This window comes from Drosophila mauritiana, chromosome 2R (genome assembly GCF_004382145.1).
Source record: "Drosophila mauritiana strain mau12 chromosome 2R, ASM438214v1, whole genome shotgun sequence".
NCBI classification, from domain to species: Eukaryota; Metazoa; Arthropoda; class Insecta; order Diptera; family Drosophilidae; genus Drosophila; species Drosophila mauritiana.
In genome coordinates this window covers 18904350-18923567 of record NC_046668.1, presented here as the reverse complement: position 1 = coordinate 18923567, position 19218 = coordinate 18904350, and the positions used below count along the sequence as shown (strand labels likewise).

At 43.1% G+C, this 19218-nt stretch overlaps 1 protein-coding gene and 1 pseudogene across 3 annotated transcripts; both read right to left on the bottom strand.

Annotated features, from left to right (window-relative positions):
* Positions 1-17: 17 nt before the first annotated feature.
* On the bottom strand, positions 18-18972 carry LOC117138349 (heterogeneous nuclear ribonucleoprotein K). Of its 3 annotated transcripts, none has more exons than XM_033300394.1 (9): positions 18787-18972; positions 11003-11109; positions 10860-10916; positions 9124-9167; positions 8194-8266; positions 8032-8127; positions 1255-2178; positions 1023-1192; positions 18-421 (listed from the first exon to the last, which is right to left on the bottom strand). In XM_033300394.1, the coding sequence occupies exons 2-9, from the start codon at positions 11096-11098 to the stop codon at positions 391-393; spliced, it is 1491 nt and encodes a 496-aa protein (XP_033156285.1). In that variant the 5' UTR covers positions 11099-11109; positions 18787-18972; the 3' UTR covers positions 18-390. The 3 variants fall into 3 exon arrangements, with proteins under 3 accessions (XP_033156285.1, XP_033156284.1, XP_033156286.1); XM_033300393.1 differs by lacking the exon at positions 18787-18972 and adding an exon at positions 16891-16908 and having other exon boundaries at positions 998-1192; XM_033300395.1 differs by lacking the exons at positions 9124-9167; positions 11003-11109; positions 18787-18972 and having other exon boundaries at positions 10860-10907.
* On the bottom strand, positions 9174-10850 carry LOC117138350 (annotated as a pseudogene).
* Positions 18973-19218: the final 246 nt, after the last annotated feature.

The window sequence follows — 19218 nt, the reverse complement described above, 5'->3', positions numbered from 1 at the left end:
CAAACATCGACTGGGGATCAAGTTTATGTTTACTTTATTTGTTCATTCTTCTTATCATACAGAGTTTTAAGGTTGACTTTCCCCCAAATTGCAAACTGGTGACGACGAGGATGAATGGGGGATGCAGGCGCTGATGGTTGGGGCAACTCGGTTCCAGTTGCTTATTCATTTGGGGCGTATATTCACTTAAAGTTAGTGAAGAAATACATAAATTTCTTTCGTATTTGGAGGATGCTCTCTCGCCCTGGGCGTTCGCCAGTTCTTCCTTTTAGTACATTTAAATTTAAACGTGAAACGCAGCACTTCTCGATGGTTATTGTAGTTGTTGAATTTGTTGTTCTGCCGAATGGTGTTGCTATTGCTGTTGTAGCTGTTCAAGTCCTTGCCCACTTAAATGTTTCGCCTGCCATTCTCGTGTACGCTGCAATGGGAAGAGTCGGCGGCAGGATGGCGGCAGGCCAAAGGAAAACATAATTAATGAACTTTTTAATGAACAGCAGATACAGCTAAATGAATGTGGGTGTGGATGTAGTTGGTGGGCTTGGGATGGGGTAGTAGGTAGTGGGGATTTCGTTTTTGGGTGAAATAGTTGTACGCGAAGAAGGATGTTTATTTATTGTTTTTCTTTTGCGAGCTGGGACGAGGATGAATCGTGACACGTTTAGTTAAGGAGTTTCCAATGCCGTGTTTAGTTTTATTGGTTAACCATCAATAGAATGAAGAGCACAAATGCACGCCGTAAGAAGACAAGGGATTTATTGTTATTACCAAAGACCAAACAACAAAATCACTAGTCTTCCATACGGAATGCACTCCCAGGAGGACCAATCGGTTAGTTAATATCGAGTTTGAATGGAGTTACGATCAAGCACATAATTTAACACTCGGTACCGGGACACCACTTTCCAAATTAATCACGCGTTGCCTTTTTTTTTTTTTGGTTGTTAGAGTGTTATTGTGGGAATGGGTGGTTAGACAAATGATAGGAAGTGCATACTTCTTATTCAGATTGCGACACCAACCTCTGTTGCAGCAGATACTGGGCCATTTGTATTTGCTTGGGCGTGCCCGAGATGGTGATGATACGATCGTTCGAGTTTGGCAGGGGCTCGTCGATGGTGATGTACGCACTGGACTCGTTGCGGATGCGACGGATGCGGCCACCTCCCTTGCCAATGATGGCACCAGCCAGCTGAAACGCAACAAACACTATATTAGTTAAATTCTATAAATCAACAAATATATACAACCCACCTCTTTTGGAATGGTGACCTGTGTGCTGTTGTTGGGATCATGACCCTGAGGCACATTTGTCGCGGCATTTGGGCTGCCATTCGGCCCACCGTTAGCTCCACCGACCGCATTGAAGCCACCTGCTCCATTAGCACCACCCAAGGCTCCAACGCCGCCATTAGCACCGCCACTCAGTCCGTTACCCAATCCACCGGGTCCGCCAGAATTCTGACCAAAGCTGCCCAAGCTGGGCAGGCTGCTAGTGCCACCCTGGTTCTGGCTGAAGCTACCAAGGCTTGGCAGACTGTTAGTGCCCTGCGCCTGTCCAAAGTTCCCGGAATTTCCGCCAAAGTCGCTGGGTCCGCCTCCAAAACCGTTGTTGCCAAAGCTACCGCCACCGAATGGTCCACCGGCGCCACCGCCAAAGCTGTTACCGGCATATCCACCAGCACCACCAGCGCTGTTGCCAAAACCATCTACATCACCGCCACCGCCATTGGCCCACGGGTTGATGAACGGATTGTCGCGCTGGCCCATTCCAGCACCGGCCACAGCTCCACCAGCGGCGCCGCCAAAGCGATCAGCTCCGCCACGTCCGCCGGCATTGCCGCGTGCACCGCCAGCATTGAATCCTCCACCATTGCCACCGGCTGCACCGCCGACAGCACCTCCAGCGCCTCCTCCGTTACGATTGTTTCCCCGCTGACTGGGTCGGGTACTGCCACTTCCAGTGCCATAGCCACCGTACTCATCGGCATATACGCGGTCAAAGTTCATGGGATCATAGTTATGTATCGCTCCCTTGATGGGAGTGTCCCGGGTAAGTGTGATCACCTCACGCACCGCTTCGATGACCTGGCTCTGCTTGCCCACGGTCTGCACCACTCGATCTGTGCTCTGTGGTGCCACATTCGAGAAGACCTTCAAAAAGCGGCAGCCGATGCGCTGTAAAATGCAATAAAAGGAAATAAATTAGTATACTAATTAAAATTATGTCATTCCTCCTATTCTAACTGTATATACAAAGTTGAAGGATATATCTAGCATTTGAGTCTTTTAAAATAATTAATTTCAGGTACCTAACACTTGTTCTTCTTTGGCACTTTTCTGTATTAGCAAATTTTTCCTAGAAAATCGTCGAAACAAAAATCGTATATTCCATTAAAAACTTCCTATTAAAAACTGTATATTCCATGGCTAGGATTTACATTTTCCCAGAATTTAGAACAAAAGGACACACACTGAGCGCGGCAAATCCTGGTCAAGGTCCAGTAAAGGCCGAGCCTAAATCAATTTGGCCATGACATTGCCCCTGGGTCCTGACCCGAAACTCTTCACAAATGTGTGTGTGTCCTGCATCCTGGCACAGCGGGCAATGGCTCCTAATCAGCATGAAGCAACGACGCGGCAGATGTTGGACATACATAGTTTTCTACCTGCGCTGGCACAGCGATTCAGGATTCGGGGCAGCTGTTTGCTCTGCTCTGCATGTAAAGTGACAGGAAGTGCTTGCCCCCCTACATATTTGATATCCTCTTCGATATCTCTCCATCTCCAGCTCCTCGTCTTGCCTTTCTTTTCCCTGTCTGCGGCGGAAGTGTAAATGGGAAATTTGATAGCCACTTAGGACGGGACGAACAAGAGGCTCGCACTGATTTCCGAGTGTGTGAGTGTATGTGCTTGGAGGCCCGCTTCCGCTTCGAATCCCCCGTTTCCTCTGGACCCTTTCCAGTTCGTCATTGTCCCCTGTCGCCTGCCCGCGTTTCCCATTTTTATTTGTGCCTGTGCCCGTCTGATGATTGCATCATTCCTAAGCCCATTGCGTGCTGTGTGAGTGTGGTGTGGCAATGACCAAAGGCTGCGTCATGTTGCTCCCCCTACTGTCCCTCTCCCTGGCGACAAAACTCGTTGCGTGTGCTCCAGACAACAATGGCGACATCAAAATTCTGAAGTATACCCCCCGCACCCTGCGGCAGCCTTTTGCCCCACAATTGGGGCCTGTTCAATGGCCAGGGGAATAGCGTTGAGTCACACAGTGTAGTGTATAAGCACACAGGACGACCATGTTCCATGTCAGTGGTCATTCAGTGAATCAAAAATTATTAAATTTAAACATGACAACGGACTGTATCTGCTCTGCTCGTTTTATCTTTATGGCTGTGTGCGTGTGGATCACGAAATATAGCATACTTTCGGACTTCGCATGAAATGCTAATATAATGTAAAAAAGCTAAACTAATGGCTCACAGCTATAAAAAGAAGCAAGCTCACTCCAACACATAATCATGCACTAAATTTAATATTTTTGGCGCCCAACGGGGGGCCACGAGAGTTTCCCAAAACTGTCGTTTGGTGGCGCCACTGGGCTAAATAGTTCATTATGTATAGAACTTTACTAAATGCCATTGAGTGGGGGCCACTAAGTGTTAGTTTTATTTCACCAGTTTGTGTTATAGCTTTCCTGTATTGGTTCAAAACACTTGATATTTAAATTACACTTTGTTGTATACCTTTTAAACTGTCCACTTTTAGCGCGCACATATTTCATTTACTTTGGCTTAGTTTTTCCTATATTTCGCGAGTTTAAGGACTCTGGCTGCGAGAGCTGGCACATGAGCAAGAGCAGAAGCAGGAGCACGAGGACCGTTCCCGACCAGCGCCAATGTCGAACTAATTGGGTTCAACGATTGCCAGTTGCCATGTAAGGAGAAGACGACGCAGGCAGAGAGAAAAAAATGAAAACACTCGCACACACAGGCACAAAATCCACACTGTCATGAAAGGCAGAAAGGAATATGTACACGTGAATACACGCACACACACACACCGAGCAGAAGCAGCGACTGCGGCAGAGGTCGCTCTGCTTCTTCACTTCGTCCTGCGGCTACGGCATTTGCTGTTGTTGTTGTTGTTGTTGTGTGTGTCACGGCAGGCCAAAAAGGAAACGCAGGCTGCTGGGACAGCTGCTTCTCAGCTCCCGCTGGCAACTAAACGGAACCGGTGTATTCAGCTCTCTTCAATTCAAAAAAAAAAAATTAAAAAGGAATAAAAATTGAAAGGATACCAACTTCAATAACTCGAAGTTTGCCTACTCTTGATAGTATAAACTAAACCTTGCTTTTAAGTAGCTTTGCTCTTCTCTCTTATACATCAAAAAGTTCCAATACAAGGATAATAATTAGAAGGGGCATTTATAGTTAGAACCAACTAAATTCGCAACTTTATTGCTGTACAAACAGCTCATAAAAAACTATAGCACCCTCCGCTGCGGCATAGAAAGTTTAATTCTTTTTGCAAAACGCATGCGCAGATGGGAAAAAATAAATAAAACGATAGCAAATGTTATGAGCATAATACAACAACACGCCATAACTATGTACATATGTGTATATCGGCAAGTTTTCGAGTGAAAATAAGGGCAGCAGCCCATTTAAACAACAAATCGCCCACGATTGATAAGCAAGAACAGAAATGATAGAAGTGGCATCGAATCAAATGTGCAGCATCCAATATATGCGGGAAAGGATAGTCTTCCATTAAAGGATTTTAGCTGGCTTAGTAATGCTCTTAAGAGCATGAAGATGGGGAGCACGTCTTTTGCAAAGAAGAACTGCAAATGGCAATCAAAATTCACTTACGACAACTGCAATTAAAAAACTTTTACGTTCTTATGCACACACGGAAACACAAGCAAACCAAAGGAGGAAACGAACGTAATTGAAGCACCATGCTCACCGTAAGGATATGGATATATCAGTTACATATTCACTTGTAGGTTTAAACTTTAAGCGAAATCTAGATCTTCTGCTTGTACTTTGTTTCATATATGCATATCTATGTAGTAGCTACTGCATATTTCTGTTGGTGTCAGGGGCCACGAAACCATCGGGAGAATGTTGAGCAGTCGAGGATGCGGCAAACAAGTCGGAAGGAAGCATCAAACTACTAATTTGATGCCGAGCACAGCACAGCGAAAAAGGAACCGGATATTGACGAAATTCCACTGCCGCCGCTCTCTCCGTTTGCCCCACTCAAAAGTTCCCTCTAGGAACTTATTAATCAAATGATCAAAGGGAGCCCAGAAAAATAAAAATAAAAACTATCAGGAAACCAGATGTCGCTGGCGCAGGATTCGTTTTTCTCCTCAGCTGGCGCAATTCAAGGAATGCCTACGAAAAGGGTGCCTTTCCTACCATTTTCTGAAAGGTATTCAAGGTTGTGCTAGGCACTCGCATTTAATGACATTATCTTTCTAAATTAAATTGCTGAGAAACGAGGCTGGAATGTAAAATCTCCAATTTAGTAGCATTTTAGGCGCCAACAAAGAAAGTGAAATGCAGAGCTATCGAATACTATATGTGCACATAACATTGAGTTCGAAACATTATATATTATGGAAGCTATGTGCAGTAATACATTCAGATCGAATAGAAAGAAGCACCCTGTATCCCAGTGCCGAGCGGTATGTTATACGTGTGTAGGTAGCACCTGTTTGGCATTCATTAAGACGAACAGCAAGCAACAAATGTAAGCCGCAGGCAGCCAGACGGCAAAGCAGGCAAGCGGGCTGGAACAAAAGCCAATGGCACGCTCAATCCTCCTCAAATGCATTTTAGGGCATTTCGGATTTACGCACACACACACACGTGCATGCACAATGGATGACGACGGCTGCAGGATCAGCATGCCTGGTGGAGTCGAAGTTGAAGCAGCTGTCGCTCATTATTGTGAGACCCTGACAGATGCCTCTCCTGCCTCCTTGGCACAGGACAACATTTTAATGGGCAGCTACAACATGAAACACGAAACAGTTGTCAATGAACCGTGAGCCTATAAATATATGAGTCCATGTATCGGTAACACATGTCCATGGAACCACCGATTTGGGGGAATATGTTTTAAAAATAATCTAATCTAAGGCAGCTAAGCTGTAGTTCAACTCGATGGATAGATGGAACCCAGCCTGGGGAAGTAATTATGATAACCCCAAGCGCAGAGATGAGCACAGGAAAACCGGCTTCGTCAGAAACTCGCGGGAGCGGGAAACGGCAGAAGGATAAGGCCAAATGGAAAGGAAACAGCTGCTGGCAGGGCCAGTTGTGACCATTGCCCATGTTGTTCTTGCCGCAACGAAGAAGGCAGCAAAGTAACGAGGACGACTTCCTTTTCTCAGTCAAGACGCAACCAAAAGGGGACCACATTCAAAAAAAAAAGAAGGTAAAAATGCAGAGAAAACAGGCAAACACATGCTAGCACAAACTAAGGATTCTTCCCATTCTGATCATCTGCTGTGACCATCAAAGCGGCAGACGGCAGCTGCAAGGATGCTGCTGCTAAGGAGCCGCGAGTCTCGTCTAAGAAATTCATAATAACAATACAGCAACTAAGGCAACAGAACAGAAAGGAGGGCATGATGCTGTACGAATAACACGAATAAGACGTAAGCTTTTTGTTTGCCGCCGCGGACTTGTTGACCTCCATAGAAAACAGCGCAGCAGCGCAAAAATATGAATATGCAAGAGCAGAACAGAAAGGAACTAAATAGAACAGAAAGTAGAAGGCACTTTTAATCCAAGGCGGCTTGGGCAGGACAGCGTTCCAATTAAATTGCAGCCCAGCCCCTCTCGTCGCTAATTAATGAGCCAAGCCAAATTGCGGATGGAAAAAAAAGCGCCCATGCAGGTGCGAGGAAAGGCGAGAGTTCGCCAATTGATTCACACCGTCGCAGCCCACACTTCGGAATCGACCCCAATCCCAATGCACAGCAGCCAGCCTCACATTGCGAATTGCGCAATTGAAAAGCGTTTGGCGTGTCCGGGAAGCATTTTCAACCCACCTGCCCTTCGCAACCTCACCTGCCGTTTGGAATTTGCTAGTGAAGAGGCGGCTGCCAAAGTGACAAGTGCGTTATGAAAGCCTTGGCACAGACGTCAGCAACAGATTCCCCAGCTGAACGCCATTCCAAACCGTACGCTCATTGATGGAAATGCATTCTACTGTCGTTGCCACGGAGCAAGGACCTGTGCGGTCGGAGCCCAGAGGAGCTGGGAGGCCAGGCCAGGGCGCAGCAGCATAACTTGCATAAAGTTTTCGATTTAACCAAGCGCAAAGTTATGTTGACGGGTTTCGGCTTCACGTGACTGCCGCAAACGTTCGGGATCGTCAAAAACATGTCACAAATTCCCACTAACAATGCGGGCTTCCTCACGTCCTGGCCTGCTGCTCCCCCTCCGCATTTATGTGTGTCCTTCGCCCCTCGTTCCCACTATTCGCTCGTAATAGGCCCAATTAAGTTAGCCTTCATTTGTCATGGCTGGCTGGCGATGTCAGTTGACCGACCGCAGGACACTGGCATTATATGGCATGGATAGTAGAGAGCCGTGTGAACGCCGCACATGTGAAGGCACAACTGGGAATTACATCAGAAATAGCGGAAATACTTGAGCTAAATATGTAATCAGCAAGAGCCTTGGGATCGGGGACATCAATATGTGACAGGTCGTGTAATAGACGTACGTCCCCAGTCTGTCCATTGGCTGTCGTTTTCCCACAACAAAGTTCTGCTCGGACCGCAATGTAATAATTGGCTCGTATGAAAATTACACGATCGATATAAAATTGTAACATTATAATTATAAAGCCATTCTAAATACAAGGACAGCTAATTAAATAGAATCATATATTATTATTCTCATAAACAGATTACTGATTACTATGTTTTACAGGGTTTAAAAACCCAATTCGAGGTAATCTAATAGACTTGAACTGGGAACTGGGATATTGCTTTAGGTTACTCACATCGCGGATCTCCTTGATCTTTTGTCCACCTTTGCCAATGACGCAGCCGGCCAAACTCTGGTGTATAAGTAGGCGCACATCAAAGTCCTCGTCGCGCTGTTGGAGAAACGAAAATTGGGATTATCAATCTGGAGCACAGATGCAATGGCAAAGTTGGCTTACCTCCTCAAAGTATTTCAGCATTTCGGTGATAATCTCCAATGTGGACTCTATATCCGCCGATATTTGGATGGTTCTGTTCGAGCGATTAAACGTGCATAGAAATTGTTTTGGATTTTTTTTTATATAGTGAGTGTTGGCGAAAAAAGAGAAAGAAGTGAGGGGAAACGCATATTAGAGTCGAACATTAACTGAAAATTATTTAAGGTCTAGACATTGTGTTGTTTTTATTTCTTTCTGGTTTATTTTTGGGGTCCATGGAACAAACTTTGGCAGAGAGATTCGGTGAGATAGAGAGAACAAGAGGGCGAGCAAGTGAGATTCTTTCTGTCCCTGTTGCCATGTATCAAAACAACAATACCACACAAGGACACACAAGACGCTTGCTGGGATATTTCGATATGGACAAATGGATGATCTCAGGCCAGCGGATGGATAGGCCATTGGCTCTGGGCTGAGTTCCGATTTCGGTGAAAATAACCATAGGCCGTGCATTTTGGGATGGGTGGTTAATCGGGGTACTTGAGGTGCGTTTGCGGATTAGTATGCGATTAGGATTAGGATTAGCCGGAGAGCGAGATCAAGAGACGGAGATAGTTAGACTGCGGCAAGCTTGGTTGCAATACTACTACAATTACGGATCGGGACACCTAGTGCCTCTGATACTTTTCGTTTTACATTCTTTTTTTCGGGGTGTGTGGGGTAGGACACATCACAATGTTCATGTACTTATTTATAGATGGGTACAGCTAGCGCATACAGGACATACAGAGAGATCTATAGATGGGCTAAGGCTATATTAAAGCACGAGACACGAGTACCACTCGGCTCGGTGCTTTTGGGTTCCACACAATATACGAGTATAGGATATGCATTGAAGAGATGCGATTATAATCTAGTAATTGGTAAAAGGTTAAAGTTTTTGTGGTTTACCGTTCGGGGCCTTGGGAATCGTCGACAGACACAGTGGCTTTATACTGTGCCCCACATTATTCACACATATTTGGAGACACGGGCGGGCGGGCGGTCAGGCAGGCGGGCGGGCGGTTGATGGGCGGGCGGGCGTTCGAACGTTCGGTATCGGTTTCGGTCGATGGACGGGCGGGCGGGCAATCAGATAGGCGGGCGGTTGGTCGATGGACGGGCGATTTAGTATAAGTAATCGTATATCGGTTGATTGATTCGCCGTTTTCATTTTCATATATATAAAAAGGCATTTCACATAGGGAGGGGGGAAGGTCACCCACACAGATACAAACCCACATGGCACATGGGAATGGGGATTCGCACGCGTATATATACAGATATTAGAATATATATATATAGATAGATATATAGGCGTTTGTAGCCAGATATTGTAGCATAGTGCACGGCAACAGGGGGTGCAATTCGATTTTCAATTCGATTCGGGTTTCGACATCGGGCCGGGCCAGTTTCAGATTCAAATTCGGGTTCAGATACGGATACAGATATGGATCCGAGGTTACCCAGTACCCGGGTGGGACATATAGACCAGAGACCATGGACCAGCGGTGCAGAGTGATGGTGCGGGCGGGCGGGCGTTTGATTGGTTGGTAGTTGGAGGTTCGATTCGATCGATAAAGTTCGGTTCGATTTGGTTCGGTTCGATTCGATTCAGATGAGCGGTTGAAGATATTTGTTGGACGTGCGAACCGACGACAGTTTGGTATATATATACAGATATATATATATTGGTTTGTTCAAATCGAAATCGAAATCAAAGTCGATTTGTTGGTTACATATGGGGTGTACGCAAGAATAGAGAGAGAGAGAGAAGAGAGAGAGAGAAAATTGTTCATTTAGTTAAAAGGTTAATTAGCGGTGTAAATTTATCGTTTTATTTTCATGTTCTTTTCTTATTGCGTTATACAAAAAACCGAATTTTTGTCCAGGTTTTGATTAAATAAAGCGCCTTTAGTATATATTACATATTGCATCCAAGCTTCATGGATCAAATTCCCCTACGATTGCAGTATTTCAAATGTTCCTTTTGCTTTCTCAGTAACGAAACGATAAATAAAGAGAAACAGAGATTCGAAATACGGTGGTAGCCAAACAGAGAAAGTAAGAGAAAGCATGAGAGAAAGAGCGTTAGCCGAGTGCAAGGACCCGAGTTAGTGAGAAGCGTGTTGGGTTTCGACTTGGATTTGGGTTTCTCCAGGACCTCCGCCTACATAGGGATCGATCGATCGAGAGAGAGAGATATAGTGGGGAAGTGAGAGAGTGAGAGTGAGCAGTAGAGAAGGGAAATTTGGGGACCATACCGAGACAAACAAGACAGGGTTCTCTTCGGATTCGGTGTTGGTTTTCTTTTCGTTTTTTGGGAATTTTCCAGCTTAAACTCGAGATTTGCAGAATTGGACGGCTGCCAGAGACAAGGCGAGAGAATTGAGATAGAGGTGGACAGAGAGAGGGAGACAGAGTTCGCTAGAGAGGCACACAATGACAGAGGCAGACGCTTTCGGGATTCACTGGGGACATGGATTCAATTTGGTTATTTTCGCTTGTAAGTTTCTAAGTTGTGGTGCAACAAATAAAACATAATTGTAAATAATACTAGACGCTTCAATAGTGAATTATGCGGTTTGTTTGTCTATCTTTTTTTGTTTTTTGAGCTGAGTATGGGGTTCATGTGTCTATTATAGTACCTGAGTCCTCATCTTCTGAATGTGCTGTCCTCCTTTGCCGATGACAGCCCCAGCAATCTGTTGAATTATAAAAGATAGATAATAGTTTGCAGTTCGTTAATGTGGGCATTCCACTTATATTAACTTAGTAGTAATTAACTTACACTGCTCGGAATCAGGATGCGAACGGTCTCCTCGTTGCGGCGATTGCGCTTCTGGTCCTGTGGTCCCTCCCCTTCATCGTTCATTTCACGCTTCATTCTCAGTCTCTCTGCAATTGGAAAGGCGGAATTCGGAATTCGATTAATCTCGCAATTGTTTAGCCAACTATGTTGATCTTTGGCCAGTTTCGGTTCAACTGGCACATAAAATCGAACTGCCACTGCCTCGAGTCAACCACTCTCGGCATCTGTAAATCGCTGTGGGCCGAACAGAGTTGTCAGCTTAGCTACTAGTTGATTTGGCTAGAAATTAAAGGTTACATAAGAAACTACAAGCTGATTGTTTAAGCCAATCTGTGCAATATCTACTATACAATTGCTATATCTTTCAAACTAGCGTTTTAATAAAGGCCTTTTGAAGACCTGGCATCACTGATGAACAGATTCAGAGAAGGCATGAGGTGAGTCGCAGGTTTGTTTGTTGCCCACCGCAATTGAATAACAATTTAATTCAGTTTCCATTTCAGAGCTTAGCTCTGTGCCTATCCGATCTGGTTCGTGCCGCAGCTGCACTTGGCTGCGATTCATCTTGGTGGCCCGCGCGCGTTGCACTTCCAATTTGGGAGGCATCAATCATCAAGTATACGCCCTGTGCCGCACTACAGGCCCCTAAAAAGCCCAGTAAGCGGAAATGCCAGACAGCCAACGCTCCAACGAAACCCCTATATATAGTATTTCTATAAAAATATTCTTGTGTAGCACTGCATATGTATGATTTATATATATATATATATGCTGGCATAATTGAGCAAGCCAACATGCGCACAGCAGCAACAATACAAATTGTAACGAAAAATTATAAATTTATAGAAAGGGAGCTCTCGGGGCAGTGGGTTACAGTTGGATACAACAATTGTTGGCCGTTGTGCGGAACGCCCACGGCAATAAGTTGAAATCCCTCATTATTTCCAGGGACCTCAGGTTCATTTTTCTATTCCCTAAAACTGAGTATCTTGGCTTGAACACAAATACTTATTGATTTTATCATATCAAGTATCAAAAGAAATATCTATTGGCCATTCTTAAAAGTCTAGAGTCTAAATGCAGAGTATTTCCACTTCGTTGAGTCGAAATCAGTTCAACATCGGTTCATTTTATTGTGGTTTCACATGTCAAAACGCCAATTGTCCAAGCTGCTGTTAAGTTGTCAAAATCTTTTCGAAATAACAATGAGCAAACAGCAGCTTCGGCAGATTAAATGAATTTTTCGAGGGCTCAAAATTTGACTCGACTTGAAGTACAGGTGGTGGTGTAGTACATTATTTGAAGTGTGAGTGGGAAGAGCTTAAAGAAGTGGTAGCCACCTTCAAATCGGAGTTGATCAGGCCTTTGGATGGTGATGCAATCCTAATTGGAAGCATTTGGCCATTGAATTTAACAGAATTTCACCAGGAATATAGGGCTACAAGTGCCAATCAGTATTTAAATGAGAAAATGCTGCACTGCTTAAGTATGAATACCACCAAGTTACCTTTATTTGTTTGTAAAAATATCACAAGGTTTCACTAATATTATTATTGTTGGCAAAGATCTTGTAGATCTGCTTCTCACATTCACAGACTTGTTTTTTTTTTTTAGCTCTATAACACCATGGATCTGAGGATCCAATCAAATGAATAGAGCCAGTGCAGATAGCACCGCCCGAGAGTCCTGTACGAAAACTAATGAACTCGATTTACCAGAACCGGGGCTATTTATACCAGAAAAGCCAACTATTTAATGCCTAAGGGCTGACCAATCGGAAGCTATAGGATCGGTATATAGACAGCGGAAATCGTCGGCCAATAGAAATCGTACAAATCAAGTGACAATACCGAAAACAGGGGAAGTTACCGCTTTTGGACACCGGATGCTAGGCAACCAGGATAATTGTACTGGACTGACCATAACAGAAACACTATACTGACAATAGAATAGATAAGTTCCTATGTACGAAATGGGGGCGAATACCCTATATACGGATACAAAATATTGCTATCATGGGAGGAGAAAGTGCAGTTTTCTATTGGAACTCTACATATGTGAGATATGGATTCATTATATAAAATTGGGTCCTCCTACTCGCCCCAACCGCAAGGTTTTTATACATATATCATATAGTAGTCCCTCAAATTGTATAGTAATTTTCTATGCATGTGTGTGTGTGTGGGAGGACTGGGTATTGGATTTTAAGTTCGACATTAGTCTAATAACCAGGGGTTTTAAATGCCGCAAGGGGACTGCAGTTTTCTTGCAGCTACATATATGCCTTTTGCGAGGGAACTTCAGCTGATGTTTTCACATTATGCATATTTTAAGGGCTAAATAAACGGATCCTCGACGGAGTGGGCTGGCGAAGTTGAGGCAATAAGAGGCGGAACCCGTTTGTCTAAGATAGCAAATCGTTTAACTATTGATAGAGCAATCGCCATATATGTAGTAGGGTCCAGTCCAGTCCCTCCAACTAAATGCCTGTGAAATGCAACAAATTGCGCTGACCTGGACAAATATCATTAAGGGGGCGGCCCACGATGACGTGGCATTAGACGTTGCCTTCAATGCACCAAGGCTGCTTCTGCTTTGCATGTGCATCTGATGGACATGGATTATTCAGGCAAATTGCAATAATTTCAAAACTCCAGTCCTTTCAAGATGAACCTACCCCCTCCCCTCCGCACACCACAGACACATGTGCCACATAAAGAATGGGGCCAGCCAAAGTAATAACTAATGAAGCACTGGGAGTATTAACAGCCGTTCCCAACGGGTTGGCAGCAAACTAATTATAGGGTAATTCCTGCGACAGAGCACTACTTGGACCGGCACCATTAACAATTGGAAACCCACGGACCGGAAGAGCAATTTAAAAATCGAAAAGAACCGAAGATTGCTTCCGTTTTTATCAGCACCTTTTGATTGCAGTTTGCATGAGTGTGCGGTGGCTAGGACGAGCGATAGAAGAACTTTTCCAGCCACAAATTTGCCACCTTGCAGCTTCTCAGGAGCACAGAGAACGGAAGGAGCTGGCCGGAGAAAGTTAGCAGGCTGCTCGCATTCCTGAAAGTGACATAAATGACAGGTACACAATTATGTGAAAATCATTTGATTGCTGTCCACATCCTGTTCAAATAGCTTTTGACAGCGCACACGCGTCCAGCCAGCCAGTCCACAAGCCACCCCAAAATGCCACCCAACACCTACAATAAGCGACAATAATTTAAGTTGCTCGGCCAGGTGAGTGCTTGGAACTTTTGTAACACCCCTCTCACCCCCTTTTTTGTGCATATATCCCCTCAGGCCAATACACTAATACGCAGGTGGGCTTTCTGACCACAAAAACGCAAAGATAGCAACAACAATGGCAATAAAGGCAAAAGGGGAACCGCTGGAGAGTTTATGTCCAGCGGGACGTGGCAAGCCACATGAAAACGCGGTTTGTGGCTACCCAGCAAAATGCAAAAAACAAAAGCCGAGAAAAGGTTAATTTCAGCTAAGTGAAAGCTGTATACCCTAGACTGAAAAACAGTTCACCTGCTGTATAAGCCTAATTGATCAATAAAACCAAACAAAAAAATTAAGGCTTTGAAAAGTTGTTGTGCTTTGGATTCCTAAAAACAGTTTACCACAATAATAATCATAATAATAATTCTCTAAATTGCATTATGAAATGCTAATCAAAATGACACGTGTGTATTTTACAAATGTGTGAAATTCAATAAACTTTAAGGACGTTGTTCTAGCGTGTTATTTATCGTGACATATATCAACATAAAACATTTTTATGGTAGAATTTGTCTAAAATGATCCGATCCTGAAAAAGCATTTCATATTTTGCGTCATTCGGCATGTATGTATTAAAGTCTTAAAGCCCTCTTAAGTAATTTTCTTAGTTTTATTGACTGTGTTGTGCCCTTTGCAGATGATTGAGAAACAACAAATTTTAAAATAGCTTGGAACAAGCAGTCAATATAAGTATATGATTGGTAATATTTAATTTGAAGGAATTCATGTCACGTTTGTATCGCTCCACACATGTGAGTGTGTGTGTGTGTTCACGCCTAAAGCCTTCCTTTCTTCTCCCACATCCTGCCGTGCATTTTGCCAGCGTAATTGGGCGTTGGGTGTATGCGTTTCAACTCTATAATTTAGCGGAAAAACAGCTAATGGACGTCATGTCTAACCAAAAAGAAAAAAGAAAGGGGGAAAAAGGGAAAAACAGAACCACAGGAAGGAATCAGGTTGAGGATATGGCCACGAAAGTTGGGCACCATGGGCGGAAATGCATACAATTGACAATTCTCATCGCCCCCGCGCTGCGTGTGTGTGTGTGTGTGTCCTGTTTGTGCTTTGTGGCCTGTCCACTTCAAGGCTTTTATGGACATGTCAGCGTGCTTAGCGAGCAGCCCGACTCAACTGAAGCCACCCACCCACTTTCCCCCCACTTCACATCGCGTGTGCCCCCACAAATCGGACGCAGGCGGGAGGATGGGGAGTGGGCATGGTGGGGAGTTCAGCTGGTCCCTGCGCTAATAACTAATGTGCTTATGGCGTGTGCCATGTAGTGGTTGCCGCTCCGCCAGGCGAGTCTATTCTAGTCCGCTCTGTCCTGCCCGGCTGGCTTCTCTCTTCAGTCGTCCATTTATGTTTCTCGACCAACTTCCACACAGTCTGATTGTTATAGTTCGACTTGTCTTTGGGTGGTGCACGAAGAAAAAAACTTAGTGACTTATCAATCAGGATAACAAAATCCATAAATAAAAACCCATATAAATCAGTAAATCATTGGTACAAGATAATCGATGCATAAGACCCTAGCACAACTTTTACATGTGATTTCTGGCAAAAATAGGAAAATATTTTTCAGTGCACTCCCCCCACCCTTTTCACAATCGGGCAGGGCAACCCCTGAAGTTGTTGCATTATTAAAAGGCTTCGATTGAAAAGTACTTTTCTTTCTTCCCACTCCCATTCTCGTCGCCCCAACTCCATTCTTCATTATTTCCCTTATTGCTTTGGCTTTATCTACTTCTGCGTTTGTCAACTGCATCTCTCGACAATCCAATCCATCCTTGGCTAATTAATTGGAAATATAAGAATTGCCCGGCAGCAAATAGCAATACCCGACCGTCAAGGTTTGAAAATCAATAAAACTCGCTTGAACAGAAAAAACGTGTTTAAGGCAATTTTTTTCATCGTTTTTATTTCTTTCAGCGATTTGCATAAAAATATTTGTGCTTCTTCTCAGCAGCATTTTTTCGTCTGTCATTTGAGACAAAAGCCATCGAAAATCATCGAGTGGAACATGTTTTGCGAATTGCGATTGAGGCGGTGGAAGATTTTACCAGCGATTGAAATGGCCACTTGTGAGCTCAGAAATACACATTTCTCTGGGCAACCAACCAACCAGCATGGCAGTTAACCCATATAAACAGATGATATATTCTAGGAATTCACCTATGTTTATATGCGGGCAGCGCAACCTAAGCGAGATGTTTGTACCAGGAAACAGATTCATGTGGGAAATCAGCAACATCAAAGCGACCTACATCCGACAACCAATTACTATACAATTGCAACTTCACAATAATATATTTTTTTTATTTATTTCGGTTGCCCATGCTGCGATGATTGCATTGAAAACATGGCAAGCAACATATATATTTTTTATTCTGCAACGCAAAGATATTTCATATTCAATGACAATATGAAATGCGAGATACATATATGTACTATATGTACACTGAAGTAGCGAATTTAGGCCTATTCACATGAATAACAAATATTACATTTAAATATTTGATTTCATCCGCTACATGGCATCTTGAATTTAACAAAAATATAGCGATACTTACTTGTCATGTTCTTTATTTAACGATGACAAATTGCAAACCTCGATAAATCAGCTGCAAAAAATATATCGTGGAACATACAGTAATGAAAATTACAACAATTTTCGCATGTGTAAAACTATTTTTAAATGGTGAAGCAACCCAAATAACTGCAGGAAAAAAACTAAAGAAGTTAAAGACTGAAATGTCATAACTTAATAACCAACTTAATTACGCTTAAAAAATGAACATAAATTATGACCATATTTTCAAGCATTTTACTGCAGAATGTAATGACTGAAAGATACTTTTCCTTATATGCAATTAACTTATGAAGTAAATTCTTATAAACATGATATTTAGTTATAATTAATGCATAAATTATTCTGAATATAAAAATGAATTCTTTTTTTTTTACTGTGTGTTAAAACTAACAAGCAATATGAACATGCTAATATGTTAACTTGTTAATTTGAAAGGGCCAGAAATCTGCGGGTAGAATAGTACAGACTGAGTCTTTAGTTCCATGGAGCAACAAATACCAAGAGAATAAACAAAACGAACTATTTAGGTGTGTCGCTGAAATATCTTCCAAGTCAAATATTGGTGTCATAGAAATTTTGTAAAAAAAAAAATTGAACAAACAACTGAGATTCCAACAAGCTATGCCTTTTGATTTGTTAATATTACATATATATTTAAATTGTTAAACAATACTATTTACAATTTGTTTGCTGATCAATTTGGAACACACCATTTACGTGAGAATTCAGTTCAATGTCAACGAACGCGTGCAAATAGCCGCGAAATATCTTTGGAATTGCTTCACTCGAAATAAACGCTAGAAGCAAACGAAAAATACCTCGGCCGAAAAAGGCAAATAAAAGCGAATTTTTTGCACAAAACTGGAAATCTAAACAGAGACAAAGGAGATTCGTCACAATCGCCAAAGAACGAAAAGCAAAAGTCGAGTCTCTTTACGACCTGCAGAATTGCTGGGAAGATTTGCAGACGGAAGACGAAGAAGAGAGCTATTGTTAAAAAGCTGCAAATGCCAATGGCTTAATGAGAGGGAGGGGGCAAAGAGAAGATGAGCAGGGAAGAGAGGGGGAAAGTAGGTGGTAATAAGCTGCACCCAGCCAATAAGCGAAACAACAACAACAGTTAGCTCCCATTTGTATTTTTCTCTCTCATTAGCCTCTCTTCGCCATTTCCTCTGCCTCTCCGTTTTCTTCGTACCTCATCGATTGATGCTAAAAACTATGAATAAAATATAGGTTAGGCCTTTTCCTTATTTGTAAAAAGCCAACGAGCGTTGAACTCGTCTCGTAGCGTGGGAGTTTTGCTTTCGGAGCAACGAAACTATTTTGTTTTGATTTTATCTCAGCGAATTATAATGAAATTTATGCACCGGTGTAACCGCGTGGAGATAAAAGAAAAAGGGAAGTAACGAAACGCAAAGAAAAAGCAGCAAATGTGAAAAACAAAACAAGCGACCAAAGCGGATGGGCCAATGATAAAAACAACAACTATGCGACTCTGTACTTTAGGTAAAAGCCGGCATGCGTGCGAGCAAGCGAGAGAGGCAGAGAGGACAGGGCGGCAGAGCGAGAGAGAGCTAGGAATATTTCTGTGTGCCCTGGTGGTTGTAATAAAAAGAAAGGAGGAAAAAAAACTGTAAAACCCAAGCGCCGAAGCCAAAAGAACGATTTTGGGGGTGTAGTTAAAAATCACACTATATTGCTATAAAAAATCGGCATGTATTGGCGGATCTTTTTCGCAGAAATGTATTCAGGAAAACACAAGACCACACACACACACACATTGCTTTTAGCCTGGTTTATTTGCCTCGCAAATTCGCTTTTCATTCGCGTTCCCCCAGGCAAAACGTAAAAAAAAAACTGTAGAAGAAAAACTCACCTATCGGGATGCCTTTGTTTTCCTTCAGCTACGAAGACTCTGATGCCACCAAACTTAACCACTTAACTTTCAATTGTTTTTTAACACGATTTTGTCCGCCACTAAACGCTGGCTGGTAAAATATTATTCAAAATATGTATAGCACAAACACTAGAGCTGAGTTAAAATGCACAAAAGTTAGAGAGGAATTGGAAAATGGCGTATCACCCTGCCATCGATACCTGACTATCGATATGTGATGGTGGAAAACGGTGGTTTACCACTGACTCTACAAAATACTGTTCGGTGGTATTTATTCATTTGACATTGCAATGGAAAAGGCACTTATACTCGCCATACCGTTGAATAAAAATTTTTATCTTTTCAACATCACTTATTTTACTAGTTTACACTTATTCTTTTATGTTCCAAAAGTGTAATAAGAGCTAGTGG

Coding starts and splice junctions, on each gene's coding strand:
- LOC117138349 (XM_033300393.1), bottom strand. Junction 8,128..8,193: donor TGCTGAAATACTTTGAGGAG/GTAAGCCAACTT, acceptor TTTCTCCAACAG/CGCGACGAGGACTTTGATGT. Junction 1,193..1,254: donor AGGTCACCATTCCAAAAGAG/GTGGGTTGTATA, acceptor GTTGCGTTTCAG/CTGGCTGGTGCCATCATTGG.